This window comes from Bufo gargarizans, chromosome 2 (genome assembly GCF_014858855.1).
Source record: "Bufo gargarizans isolate SCDJY-AF-19 chromosome 2, ASM1485885v1, whole genome shotgun sequence".
NCBI lineage: Eukaryota > Metazoa > Chordata > Amphibia > Anura > Bufonidae > Bufo > Bufo gargarizans.
This window is the reverse complement of record NC_058081.1, coordinates 523,996,348-524,011,467: the sequence shown is the minus strand read 5'-3', so window position 1 is coordinate 524,011,467 and position 15,120 is coordinate 523,996,348. Positions and strand designations below refer to the sequence as shown.

Below are 15,120 nucleotides of genomic sequence, written 5' to 3'. Positions count from 1 at the left end.
CGGACTCCATTTTTTTTTGGGCTGGTTATTCTGTTAAGGATGGTAGTGTCAATCGAGGCTCACCTGAGTCAGAGGACACCCGAGCTGGAAGTATGGAGTCCAGTGGCAGAGGCCCACAGAGGCAGGAGGCAGATAGCGTGGTCGATCAGTCCGGGTCGGCAGCAGAGATGGCAGCGAGGTAACAGCAGGAGTAGACGGAGGCGTGGTCGGTGGTAGGCAGTGAGTCAATGCAGGCGGCAAATCAGCAAGGTCAAACGGTCCGGGTTGGCAACAATGGTAAATCAGCAATAGTGGTGGAGGAGCAGAGAGGAAGCTTGCTACAGGCTTGGAGGCACAATAACCAGCAAAGGGCTGGGTTCAAGGGCTGGGTTTTATAGGGAAGTAGCAGGTGCAAGAGATTGGAATAATCAGCAGGTCAAGGCAAGGACAAGAGAGGTAGTTAGATGTTAGAAGTTAGCTAGAGCATAGTCCAAGGAGAGACGGTAGCCTAGTGGGTAGAGCTACTGCCTGGGACATGACTGGCCACGGTTTCGAGTCCTGACACGCTCCTCTGGCGATGGTCAGATTACTACACAATAACAGGCCTGATAAAATCTACCTGCGCCAGCGGAGCGACACAAGTATGTGTCGCTCCTCTGGCGTTGGTCAGATTACTACACAATAACAGGCCTGATAAAATCTACCTGCGCCAGCGGAGCGACACAAGTATGTGGCGCTCCTCTGGCGTTGGTCAAAGTACGACACAATAACAGGCCTGATAAAATCTACCTGCGCCACCTGCACCACAAGTATGTGGCACTCCTCTGGCGTTGGTCAGATTACTACACAATAACAGGCCTGATAAAATCTACCTGCGCCAGAGGAGCGACACAAGTATGTGGCGCTCCTCTGGCGTTGGTCAAAGTACGACACAATAACAGGCCTGATAAAATCTACCTGCGCCACTTGCACCACAAGTATGTGGCACTCCTCTGGCATTGGTCAGATTACTACACAATAACAGGCCTGATGAAATCTACCTGCGCCAGCGGAGCTACACAAAGATGTGTCGCTCCTCTAGCGATATAGAAAATTGAAAATGAGTATCAACACAATAATATATCTGCAGTGTAGCAAATCAAGAATGTATTTCTCTTCTATCGTGGTAAAAATAATATATAATTAAAATTTCAAATACTTTGAAAAACAATATTTATTGAAACACAAATCCAATTGAAAACTAATACAAAAATCTGTAAACCACCAAATAAACAGAAATTAACAGTAATTCAAAAATAAATGCAAAATGTTTATACAAATCGGTCCTGCCAGTCCACCCTTCCTGCCTCCGAGCAAAAATAATCTGCAAAACAGTCTCTCATCCGTGATACCGCAACACTTGACCGTGGTCCAAAACTTTCAATGCTTGGCCTCTTGCTGTCCTCCTGTATCTGTTCCAAATTCAGTGGTTCCTTTTTAAGGAGGTAGTTGTGTAACACAACAGCACACTTTACAACCTCGTCCACCTTCATATGAATTGGTTTGGTAAAAATCCGCCATTTTGCAACCAAAATTCCAAATGTACATTCAACCATTCTTCGAGCCCTGGTCAAGCGGTAGTTGTATGTCCGTTTTGTTAAATTTAATCCGCGGCTTGAATAAGGTTTCAGAAGATTTTTTATGTAGACAATAATAATGTAAAAAATAAAAGGATAAAGGTTTCTTCTCCATGGTAACCGATATTGATCACAGTTCATTTGACATTGTTTGACCATTATTTGGATTTAAGCATAATTAAAAATAATAATGCTGATCATCACTTGTGGCCTATCCACTTTCTACAATGATCATAGGAAATAAATTTTTTTTTTTTTTTTTTTTTATAGTTTTACACTACCAAGCTACCAAGGAGCAGCTTTAAAAAATTTAGACAGAATTGGTACTATATATAATATTTATCTACTTTACCTTATGGTCAACAACAGGCGTTCTGCTGGGGAAACACAGTGGCGGAAAGTGGTGTCTTGTCTTTGAATGTGAGGTGACACCCGTTGTAAGAGATCATCAAAACTTTCTACCGTCATCCGTAAGTAATTAAAAAATTTGTCAGGATAATTCCTCAATTCGAGAAACAGAGTTTCAAAAACTCCACTTCTTATTCTTGCAGAGGTTATTGGATGCACCCAATAGCGACGCTTTCTACGCTGTCTGTTTCAAAGACGTCTTCTCCAGCGCGAAACCAGAATTAGAGCCTGAAATCCAAAACTAATATGGTCCGGCATCATCTTTACACTCTGCAGAAGGAACTTCTGAGTGGTAAGTGACCTTTGGTTTTCTTTTATAGCCACTTGTAGTATTTGCTTAACAGATTGCATCTTTTTATCTCTGAAATTTGAATAACGGATCCGTCCTTCCGTTTACAAACGGAAGGAAACGGAACAGACGGATCCGCTATTACGACGGATCCGGCAGACGGATCCGTCGAAAAGTGTATGTCGGATGCAACGGAATGACGGATCCGGCATGAAATACTATTGCCGGAACGACGGATCCGTTGCATGAAAAATATCCGGTAATGTTGACTTTGACGGATCCGGCAGGCAATTCCGATGATGGAACTGCTTGCCGGATCACTCTGCCGCAAGTGTGAAAGTAGCCTTAATTTCTTTTCGCCGGAGATAACATGCTGCGGTTTTATCTTTTGCCTGATCAGTCAAAATGACTGAACTGAAGACATCCTGAACGGATTGCTCTCCATTCAGAATGCACGGGAATATAACTGATCAGTTCTTTTCCGGCATTGAGCCCTTTTGACAGAACTCAGTCCCGGAAAAGAAAAACGCTAGTGTGAAAGTACCCTATGGCCTCATGCACACGGCCGTTGTTTTGGTCTGTATCCGGAAATTGCGGAACGCACACGGACGCCATCTTTGTTTTGCGGATCTGCAATTTGCGGACGCAAAACACGAGCGTGACGGATTAGGTCCGGATGCGTTCAGGGTGCGTTCAGTGAAACTCGCACTATTTTGCAAGCAAGTTCAGTCAGTTTTGTCTGTGATTACGTTCAGTTGTTCAGTTTTTCTGCGCGGGTGCAATGCGTTTTTATGCGTTATTCACGCGCGTGATAAAAAACGGAAGATTAACAAACAACATCTCTTAGGGCTGTTTCACACGAGCGGATGCCGTGCGTGGCATCCGCTGCGTGAATGACAGCCAAGACCCGATGCAGACTGCAGAAGCACGGAGCAGTAACATGGATGATAATGCTCCGTGTCTCTCTGTGACCTCTTTACTACGAAATCACAGTGACAACTTTATCTTACTGTGATTTCATAGTAAAGAGGTCACAGAGAGGCACGGAGCATTATCAGTCATGTTACTGTTCCGTGCTTCTGCTGTCCGCATCGGGTCTTGGCTGTCATTCACGGAGCGGATGTCACGCACGGCATCCGCTCGTGTGAAACAGCCCTTAGGGCTCTTTTACACCTGCGTTCTTTTCTTCCGGCATAGAGTTCCATCGTCGGGGCTCTATGCCGGAAGAATCCTGATCAGTTTTATCCTAATGCATTCTGAATGGAGTGAAATCCGTTCAGGATGCATCAGGATGTCTTCTGTTCCGGAACGGAACGTTTTTTGGCCGGAGAAAATACCGCAGCATGCTGCGCTTTTTGCTCCGGCCAAAATTCCTGAAGACTTGCCGCAAGGCCGGATCCGGAATTAATGCCCATTGAAAGGCATTAATCCGGATCCGGCCTTAAGCTAAACGTCGTTTCGGCGCATTGCCGGATCCGACGTTTAGCTTTTTCTGAATGGTTACCATGGTTGCCGGAACGCTAAAGTCCTGTTTGCCATGGTAAAGTGTAGTGGGGTGCGGTGGAGCAGCATACTTACCGTCCGTGTGGCTCCAGAGTAACGTCAGGGCGCCCCACGCGCACGGATGATGTGATCGCATGACACGTCATCCATGCGCATGGGGCGCTCTGACGTCATTCTGGAGCGCCCCGGGAGCCGCACGGACTGTAAGTATACCGCTCCTCCGCTCCCCACTACTACTATGGCAACCAGGACTTTAATAGCGTCCTGGCTGCCATAGTAACACTGAACGCGGATGCAATGCGTTTTTCACGCAGCCCCATTCACTTCTATGGGGCCAGGGCTGCGTGAAAAACTGAGAATATAGAACATGCTGCGATTTTCACACAACGCAGAACTGATGCGTGAAAAACAATGCTCATGTACACAGACCCATTGAAATGAATGGGTCAGGATTCAGTGCAGGTGCTATGCGTTCACGTCACACATTGCACCCGCGCGGAAAACTCGCTCGTGTGAAAGGGACCTAAGTCTGTGATTTTGACAAATCCCATAAACCGTTAATAGATAACACAGCAGATCATAAATGTCTTGAATATAATGGCCTGGGATATAACCCTCACATTGGGGACACATCCTTGAACTCAAACCACATGAAAAAGAAATGCAGTAAATGACGCTATAAAATGGTAGAAGAAACCGATGTAGCAGCAGAAAGAAGAGGGCGTAGTGGGGGTCATTTATCAAATCAGATACGTCTGTTTTGTGGCTTTAAAGATTCATGGAGATTGCGGCATTTTTTTTAGACATATTTTGAGACTTTTCAATGTGGTCTATGTTTAAAGGCTAAAAGTGAGATTAGACCTGGATTATTGAACATTTATTATACAAAAAGGTCACAACTCCACACCAGGTAACCCCCCTGGTGCTTTTTTTATTTTTTTTCCGTTTCGTATGCGGACCATATATGGAACCATTCATTTCAAACAGAATGTACTTCCTATGCCTTCCGTTTCCGTATTTCCTTTTTTCCGTTCCGTTCAAAGATAGAACATGTCCTATTATTGTCTGCATAACGGACAAGAATATTATTGTTCTATCAGGGGCCAGCTGTTCTGTTCTGCAAAAAAACGGAATGCACACAGACGTAATCCGTATTTTTTGCGGATCCGTTTTTTGCGGACCGCAAAATACTGAAAAGGCCATAAGATCGTTTACAAGAGGCCTTACTTATATAGGTATAAACCAGATTGTACTCACTCCAAATATACTATTAAGGTGGCACAAAATCAAACGCAAATCATAAATGTTCCCTATAGTATCTACAGAATTAGTAAAAGTATTCTTAAAGGGGAATGACACTCAAGACGGCATTATCTGTACATTATATGGTAGTATTATCTGTGCAATCAATTATATTATTGTATGAAGATTACGGTATATGTGGCCACTGAATAGAAGTTATGTGTGGAGAACATAGGGCAGGGCTATGGGAGCACTATATGTTTTGTATTATTTGGAGGTATTATTGATACATTGTATTGCAGTATTTTTGGACAGTGAATGGCAGTATTTTTGGCATTGTTTGGTAGCTTTTGGTAAAAACCATTAGGTAAAATTTTTGGGGTCCTCAACAGTTGCAATCTACTTATATGATGGGGACCCATTTAGACTAGGAACCCAAATTGTCTCTTAGCAATGAAGCAATAGTGGGGACTCCTGTGATTGTTACAAGTTGCTCCCTCGCCTAGAGAAATGCTGGTTTGGGCATTGATAATTATTGGTTTGTGGCCGATCTAAAGGTGGTTGAATGAATTTCAGATACAGATTCAAATTGGCAGAGCAGAGCTTATCTTGTGAAATAGCAGTAGACTTAACCTAGAACCACTGCGTTTATCAATGTAGCAGAGCTGAGATTGTAGTGTAGCACTGCTCAATTTGCAAAGTTATGGAGCTGTGTTTGCACTGTAAATCGGTTCGTCAGATGTAGTAGATATGAGTTTGTTACATAGATCATAGCTGACATAGTAAGCCAGTCATAGTAGAGTTTGCTAAATAGAGTAGAGTTTTGTTTTTCACATCTAGTAGTCTTGAATTTGTCAGCTAACTAGCAGAGCTGCGTTTGATAGATATATGACAGACTGAGGTCACGGTGCTGGTTTTCCATAGGACTGTAGGTAAACCTGCCACGTTACCTTCCGTCATTCCAATGCCACTATTCACAAAAGCAACAAGTCCATGACAAATTCAGCTCTGCTGCTTCTGTACATGGATACGGTCATATTGCAGAAAGAAGTCCTACCTGATCTATTGGGCTCCGGTCGTCTTATAGCGTGAGAGCAAATCCCAGATGTCAGACTACTTTCCTACAGCTGACACCTCCCTTACATGATGTTTGGAGGGAGGTATCAGGTTTGCAGCGCCTCAGTGTTTAGCCTGAAATTCTGTCATTGGTTAAGAACATAAATTGTTTCAACAATGTTTGTTGCAAAATGATCTCTGAGGAACTAAAACCACCTGAAGTACATCTGCGAGATCAGACGGAGCACAGCATTTAGGAGATGGCGGCACCTTGTTGACCGTTTCCCATAAATTATCATTTACATCTGTTTGTTATAGGTAAATATAGTTTAGTATTGACCGCTGCCCCTGCGTCAGACATCAACCAGCAACAGCAGGGGGCACCCTTTTTTATTCTTGGTATAGGACCTCCCTGCTCTTTGTGCATCACTTCAGTGTAAGCCTAGAAAAGTGACAATAACATCTGGGACCAAAGTGACCTACAGAAAGGTTGTCAGGTTTTCAACCCCAGATCTCTCAGGGTGTAGGTTGTGTTAGAATAAGTATTTCTGGTGGCGTGCCCATTTAAATGAGGTCTGTAAGCGTAAAGCAGAAGCATAAGGACATCACTGGATATCTAACGTGACGTTTACATATTATTTGTCTGTATGAGTGAAGTCCAAAGTGCTCAGGGAACCGGTCAAGTGCTTCACTTCTCCAAGTTTCTGGAGACTTTGAAGTTAAACTGCAAAAAACGGAACAACGGGGGAGACTTTGAAGTTGAACTGCAGTTTAAGGCCTCTTGCACACGACCGTTCCGTTTTTTGCTGTCTGCAAACCGCGGATCTGCAAAAAACCGAAACCGCCCGTGTGCCTTCCGCAATTGGTGGAACGGAACGGACGGCCCATTCTAGAAACGGACAAGAATAGGACATGTCATATTTTTTTTGCGGGGCTACGGAACGGAGCAACGGATGCGAACAGCACACGGAGTGCTGTCTGCATCTTTTGCGCCCCCATTGAAGTGAATGGGTCCGCATCCCAGCCGCAAAAACTGCGGCTCGGATGCGGACCAAAAAAAAACGGTCGTGCGCATGAGGCCTTAGGCTGTTAAAAAGTAGCATTTAGCTGTAAAGTAACATTTTGCGCACATATTTGTGACTTTTTGCCGCTTTACGCCGCTTTTCAAACGTGGGTGGGGAAAGTGTTTGCTATGTTAATTTGTTTTGTTGCACATTTATCACTGCATCTTTTTAATCATCTTTTCAAACGTTAGAAAAAAAAGTCACAAAATCAGTCCAGTAGGGGGCGACATAAAAAAAAAAACTGGAGTAGCATATCTACTGTAGGTGGAAGTGTTTAAAGGGAAACTGTCACCATGAGAATGCAATGTAAGCATGCTATACTGTAGAGCAGGAGGAGCTGAGCAAATTGATATATAGTTTTATGGGAAAACATTCAGTAAAACTTGTAAATTATTCAGTTATATTCCTGCTCACTCTGGACTCTGAAGTCACGGAGGCGGTCCTATCAGTGAGTGACAGCTTTCCCTCTTTGACTGCGTATACAAAGAGAGCTGTCAATCACTGATAGGACCGCCTCCTGGACTTTAGAGCCCAGAATGAGCAGGAATATAACTGAATAATTTACAGGTTTTACTGAATCTTTTCCCATAAACCTATATATCAATCTGCTCAGCTCCTCCTGCTCTATAATATGCTGCCTGCAGACTGCACTGCATTTTCAATGTGACAAGTTCCCTTTAAAGATGTGCCAAATTTAAAGGGGTATTTCGGTGACAAAAATTTGCCCCCTAACATTTAGATTGGTGGGGGTCCTACTGCTGGGACCCCACCAATCATGAGAATGGGTGACCACATACCCTGTGAAGCCCCCCTGAAATGGACAAAGTGGCTAATCAGAAATTATCTCCGGAACTCCAATAGAAATTAATGGAGCATCAGCGAGTATTTCTGACAATCCGCTCTGTCCATTTCAAAGGGGGGTTCCACAGGGTACAGCGCCCTGTTCTTGTGATTTGTGGGGGTCCCAGCAGCAGGACCTGCAATCTAGTTATCCCCTGTAAATAGGCAATCTCCTGTAAATGCATCAGTAGCGCAATTGTCTCTTGTGCTGATAGTTTGTTACAATGTATCAGGGAAGTAAGGGCATTGCTTACCTTTAGCATATGCAACGGGACACCTCCCCCCAGGGCTCTCTATATCACGTCCTAGGTTTAGAAGGAATGCAGAGTGGTGTAGTGCGGCCTAAATGTCTCTTTACATGTGTCGCGGTGCTCCTACCTGGATACAGCTGGACCCCAGGTTTTGGCTCTGAAACAATAAATAGGGGTAATAATTGAGGGATTTGAAGAAATAACTTGAGTCCAGACCTTGAGATGAAGTTTTAATTGAATAAATGTTTCTCCAAACAGGTTCAGGCTTTGTCTTGGTTCCAGCAGGCTTTAGCATTAAACTGGCAGGCAAACCAAACTCTGCTATATCTTTCTCTGACTCTGCTGTACTGACAAGGTAACGTGATGTCTTTGTTTCCTCTTTATGCTGCACTTCACTCTTGTAGTCGGACTTATGTTCAGCCAAAAAGTAGGTTAGAATCCTGGCAGCTCCAACATGGAGTCTCAACCAAAATAAGCCAGAACTGCCCCACCTCCTTCTGGTAGCAAGCAGTACTGGCCCACTTCTGCCCAAAGAGGGGGAGAATGGAATGGTAAGTTCCATTCTCTCTAAGGATAGCTCTCCCATTTACGCTGCTACCTGCTGGTGAACCAGGCACATTACATGTAATAAACAGTTACATAACAAGATCATTAATGCACATTGTGGAGGACCTGGAAAGACATACATAAGATGACATTATATTAGCCCATTAGAGATAGTAGCAGGGTGCAGTAGTGGTACCACTCTGGGGTGTTACACATGTACATGCCTATAGGCTACATTACCCAGACAGAGTGTACTCTATATATGTCAGTATACCACAAAATAAAATATAGTAGACTATGTTATCCCATGGCAGTCTGTTAAAGCTCCTATATGGCATCTGTCACAGGCTCCGTTAAACGCATTTGTCAAGTGTTTTTCAATGGTTTTCCATAACCTATATTCTAAATGGGTGCCATTATAGCTAATGAGTGATGGATGCCTGCGACACACAGGCACAGAGAAGAATGGTGGCAGGAAAATACCACATGGTGTAGTAACTGTAGCATCTCTCACCTAGAGGGATGAGTGGAGTGGAGAAACACAATCCAAACAAATACAATGTTACACTTTTCATCTCTTATAGACTTGCATTACAGCTTCAATGATACTCAATGGCAATGACAGCAGTTTTTCCAGAAAAAAACTAAACATGTTTTCAGACATAATAACATAGTAGCAGTTATTCAAAAGGTAAGGCTACTTTCACACTAGCGTTCGTCGGTCCGCTCGTGAGCTCCGTTTGAAGGAGCTCACGAGCGGACCCGAACGCAGCCGTCCAGCCCTTATGCAGTCTGAATGGAGCGGATCCGCTCAGACTGCATCAGTCTGGCGGCGTTCAGCCTCCGCTCCGCTCGCCTCCGCACGGACAGGCGGACAGCTGAACGCTGCTTGCAGCGTTCGGGTGTCCGCCTGGCCGTGCGGAGGCGTGCGGATCCGTGCGGATCCGCCCAGACTTACAATGTAAGTCAATGGGGACGGATCCGTTTGAAGATGCCACAATATGGCTCAATCTTCAGGCGGATCCGTCCCCCATTGACTTTACATTGAAAGTCTGGACGGATCCGTACGAGGCTATTTTCACACTTAGCTGTTATATGCTAAAAATAATGCAGACGGATCCGTTCTGAACGGAGCCTCCGTCTGCATTATTATGATCGGATCCGTTCAGAACGGATCCGATCGAACGCTAGTGTGAAAGTAGCCTAAGTCTGTCTGGCTTTTTCCTTCCAAAACATGCTCTTCTTAAAACCTTATGGTAGATATGGAAATTACCAGCTTCTCATTATTAATTACAAAGTCACGGTTTCTCAGTATTCATTAACCCTGTCCACAATGCTGTGCAAATACAGTGCAAATGAACATGAGATATATTTAACAACAAACATATGAAATACAGTTAGTAACATAGTTTATAAGGCTGAAAAAGACATCTGTCCATCCAGTTCAGTCTGTTATCCTATAAGTTGATCAAGAGGAAGGAAAAGAAAACCTGTGATGTAGAAGCCAATTTCCCCCTTCCTGACTCCAATCAGGCAATCAGAATAACTCCCTGGATCAACGACCCCTCTCTAGTAGCTATAGCCTGTAATATTATTACACTCCAGAAATACATCCAGGCCCCTCTTGAATTCCTTTATTGTACTCACCATCAACACCTCCTCAGACAGAGAGTTCCATAGTCTCACTGCTCTTACCGTAAAGAATCCTCTTCTATGTTTGTGTACAAACCTTCTTTCCTCCAGGCGCAGAGGATGTCCCCTCGTCACAGTCACAGTCCTGGGGATAAATAGATGATGGGAGTGATCTCTGTACTGACCCCTGATATATTTATACATAGTAATTAGATCACCCTGAGTCATCTTTTTCTAAAGTTAATAACCCTAATTTTGATAATCTTTCAGGGTACTGTAGTCCACAAATTCCAATTATTACTTTAATTGCCCTCCTCTGAACCCTCTCCAGCTCTGCCTTGTTCACAGGAGCCCAGAACTGTACACAGTACTCCATGTGTGGTCTGACTAGTGATTTGTAAAGTGTCAGGACTATGTTCTCATCACGGACATCTATGCCCCTTTTGATGAAACCCATTATCTTATTGGCCTTGGCAGCACCTGCCTGACACTGGTTTCTACAGCTTAGTCTGCTGTTCACTAAAATTCCTAGGTCCTTTTCCTTGTCAGTGTTACCCAGTGTTTTACCATTTAGTATGTAGGGGTGACTTGCATTATTCCTTCCCATATGCATAACCTTACATTTGTCAGTGTTAAACCTCATCTGCCACTTCTCTGCCCAAGCCTCCAGTCTGTCCAGATCCCTCTGTAGCTGTATAGTGTCCTCTTCAGTGTTAATTACTTTACACAGTTTAGTGTCTTCTGCAAAAATTGATATTTTACTGTGTAAGTCTTCTACAAGATCATTAATAAATATATTGAAGAGAATATGGCCCAATACTGACCCCTGTGGTACCCCACTAGTGACAGTGACCCAATCTGAGTGTGTACCATTAATAACCACCCTCTGTTTTCTATAATTGAGCCAGTTACTTACCTACATACAGACGTTTTCTCCCAGTCCGAGCATTCTCATTTTATATACTAACCTCTTATGTGGTACAGTGTCAAGTGCTTTGGAGAAGTCCAGATATAAGACATCCATTGATTTGCCGCTGTCAAGTCTAGAACTTACCTCCTCATAGAAACTGATTAAATTAGTTTGACATGACCTATCCCTCATGAAGCCATGCTGATATGGTGTTATTTGCTTATTTTTGTTGAGGTTCTCCAAGATAGCATCTCTTAGAAAACCTTTAAACAGTTTACCTACAACAGATGCTAAACTTACCAATCTATAGTTTCCGGGCTATGTTTTTGGACCCTTTGTGAATATTGGCACCACATTTGCTATGCGCTAATCCTGTGGAACACTCCCTATCAATATAGAGTCCTTAAATATCAGAAATAAGGGTCTGGCTATGACATTACTTAAATATCTTAGGATACGGGGGTGTGTGCCATCTGGTCCCGGTGATTTTAATCTTTTTAAGACGCCACTGTACTTCTTCCTGGGTCAGACAGGGTACTTTTAATGGGGAATTTACTTTTACATTCTGCTTTTCATCTACAGTTTATTTTCTTCAGTGAATACAGTGGAGAAAAAATATTTAATAGCTTTGCTTTCTCCTCATCTCTCTCTGCAACTTCCCCCTCATTGCTCTGTAGAGGGCCGACACCTTCAGATTTATACTTTTTACCATTTATATATCCAAACATATAAATACAACCTATTTGGGCCACATGAGAGTTATTACACCGCACCGGGTCAGTCAGCGAACGCGTTGGGTAAGTAAGGACACTGGGATGGGTTTTTGGTCTGGAAGATATATTCTATGAACTGTGAACCGTGATAATTGTGCTCTCTTTGGTACTTGCGGCACATGGCACTATATGCATTTATATTGTCCGGGTACCCCTATAGGCATTGTCCTCTGGGGAGACTTTAGTCAGACACCTTTTTATTACTGCTGTGATGCTTTTACTGCATATATCTTTATTTAATCATGTTCATAGATCATTTGCTCCCTTTGTATGATTAACTCATTGTTAGCCCCCTCCCGTGGTCCCGTTTTGTAAAGGTAATTTATTCCACTGAATCATGCAGACTCCATTGTATGTCTTTTATTAATTGGATTTCAATAAAGCTTCTTTTGTTTATTAAATGGTCATGTGCAGTTCCATGATCTGGGTATTCACATTGTTCTGTAGGTGTCCTTTATATACACATTATTAAACAGTATAAGCCAAAGTAACTTAACCCTTTAAAGTGAAATAAGGTAATGAGTTGATGACTTTGCATAGGGGAAACAGGGACAAATATCCAGACTTCAAAAGTATCCCTGCTCCAGGCACTACACTCAAGGCTGCCAGCCAGGATCAGATTTTCTCAGCATTAATTAATGTAGGAATACCTTCCAAATTCTATCCAATAATAATGCCTCCATGGTACTCCCAGTAGTAATATTTCCACCATAGTGCCCCCTAGTATTTATAATGCCCCCCCCCCCCACAGTTATAACCCCCCTGTAGTGCCAGTATGTATTGTCCCCTGTATTATAGTGCCCCTGTAGTTGCAGTGACCAGGAACGGGTACGCTGACACAACTTTAATGCAGTGGCAGGGTCAGGTGGATAATATTCTGTATTTGTTTGTAACGCCAATTGCAGCATGCGCAGGGTACTATCCCAGGGCCCTTCCAAGGTGTTATATATAACGCATGTCCCAGATTAGGAATGCCAGAGTGGTGTGATGGCCTATAATGTCTCTATAGTTTTGTGGTAGTTGTCTCACGGTGTCTCCTACCTGGGTACCTCTGGACTCCTGGCTCACTTGCAATACATTTGAGTATAGTGATAGTTGGAGTAATAGAGGAACTTGGCAGAATAAATGATGTCCAGACCTTTAGATGAAGTTCAAACGTTTCTTTACTTGAAATAACTTCCATCTAAGCGGTATACAGCTTTGGTCTCTTGGTCCCAGCAGGTTTTGGCAATGATTGGCAGGAATTAATACTTCTGCTTTAAATGTGGAGCTTGCAGGATAAAAACGGCTGCTTGGTAACTCTGTAATTGTGGCAGGGTTAACTTCTGCACTTATCTGGTACCTTCTGCTTTGTGGGGACAGACTAGCTGAGGAGGAAATGGCTTCTCCCAGGACTCTGGACTTATTTCACAGATGGATTCTCAGGGGATGCTTTCTTCCAGGAACTTTGGAGGTTGTCTGTAGTTTTCTGCTTTCCTCATCCAGCAGAGCTGAGGGTGCTCAAGCTGGGTATATGGCCAAGTCTCAGCCGAGATTAGGTCCTTTCTGTCTTCCCTATGCAGGGGAGCTCCTCACACACACACCTACCCCTAGCAGGGGGTGGGATACATTAACTCTAACTTCCTTCTCCACCCCCAGACTGCAGGATGTGGGACCAGCCCACCCTCTCCATAGAGAGGGAGCTAAGCTGGAATAATCCATTCCAGCTCAGATATACTAAACTGTGACTTGCCAAGGGGTTGCTGCCACCTACTGGTAACCAGGCAAATTACATGAACAAATGCTTTTAACATGGTTTTGCATGCACATTTGTGGAGGACATGAGGAAAATCACATCAGATGACAGTATAACGCTCTTAGGAGATAGTAGTGGGGTAGAGGCGTGTGGTAACACAACTCTGGGGTGTTACATAGTGCCAATAGGTATAATGTCTAACTGCCTGTCCAAGATGGTAAAAAAAATATATATATTATTACAAAGCCAATAAAAGAAGTGTAATTTTCACCCACATAAGATTACAAAAACAGGCAGATGAGATATATGGCTCAGAGGCTACTAGAATAAGATGTAGAACGCCAGTACCCTAAAAGGCATAAAGGTCCATTAACCTGACAAAAGGAATGCATGCTTATGGATCTTTGTGCAGCACCCTCAAAAATGACCAATGGTGGTAATGGTCTGTGTCGGATGGACCAAAACCCCCCCCCCCCCCAATTATTCAGGTAATGTTTAAACCTGCCCTGACAAGATGCCAAGGTGCCTTCCATTTCACAGTGAAAGCTGTCACGGTTGATTACCTCTGTGATGCAGGGAACTTTATCAGATTTCCAATATTTAGCTATGAGGATTTTAGCGGCCGTTAATACATGAAAGACGATCGTTCGGTATGCCTTCGGCACTAATTGCAACCCATTAAGCAATAAAACGAAATCTGGAGTAAAGGGGAGAGTTAAGTTAGGAAATACGGTAAGCATGTTAGACACTTCCTTCCAAAAGGATTTCAGATTTGCGCATTCCCAGAAAATGTGCATCATATCCCCCCCATACTTCCCACATCTCCAACACACGTTTAATACTTCTGGATATATCAAAGACAACCTTTCTGGAGTCATGTACCATCTGTAAATTAGTTTCCTAGTAGCCTCCAGATGATACGAACATTTAGAGTGTTTCTGGGCAAGCGAGAATATATGTTCCCATGCAATTTGATCCACAGGCAGACCCAAATCTTTGGCCCATTTGTCTAACCCCGTCACAGACTCTTTGTTATAAGCTTCCAAGAGTAGCCTATAAAACTTAGAGATACCCTTCTCCCTGTTACCGGCACCAAAGAAAAATGATGCAAATAGTGAGTCAGGATCTCACCACCTTTTCAAAAACTTGCCCCCCTTTCCTTCTTTACTTCTCTCCGCTTCCCTGCGTTCCAACGCCAATAAACCTTTCAGGTTTAATAAAATGCTGTCTCTAGAGGGAATCGAGGGTTGCAGCCAAAGATGCAGTATGCTTCTTT

At 43.4% G+C, this 15,120-nt stretch overlaps 1 protein-coding gene across 5 annotated transcripts in view; it reads right to left on the bottom strand.

The window, feature by feature from the left end:
• Nucleotides 1–15,120, bottom strand: part of A4GALT (alpha 1,4-galactosyltransferase (P blood group)) — a 76,710-nt gene that overhangs the window by 14,300 nt on the left and 47,290 nt on the right. For all 5 annotated transcript variants that reach the window (XM_044278020.1, XM_044278021.1, XM_044278022.1 and 2 more), the window contains exon 2: nt 8,252–8,405. In XM_044278020.1, coding sequence (XP_044133955.1) covers nt 8,252–8,260 — 9 coding nt within the window. In that variant the 5' untranslated portion in view covers nt 8,261–8,405. The remainder of the gene's footprint in view (nt 1–8,251; nt 8,406–15,120) is intronic.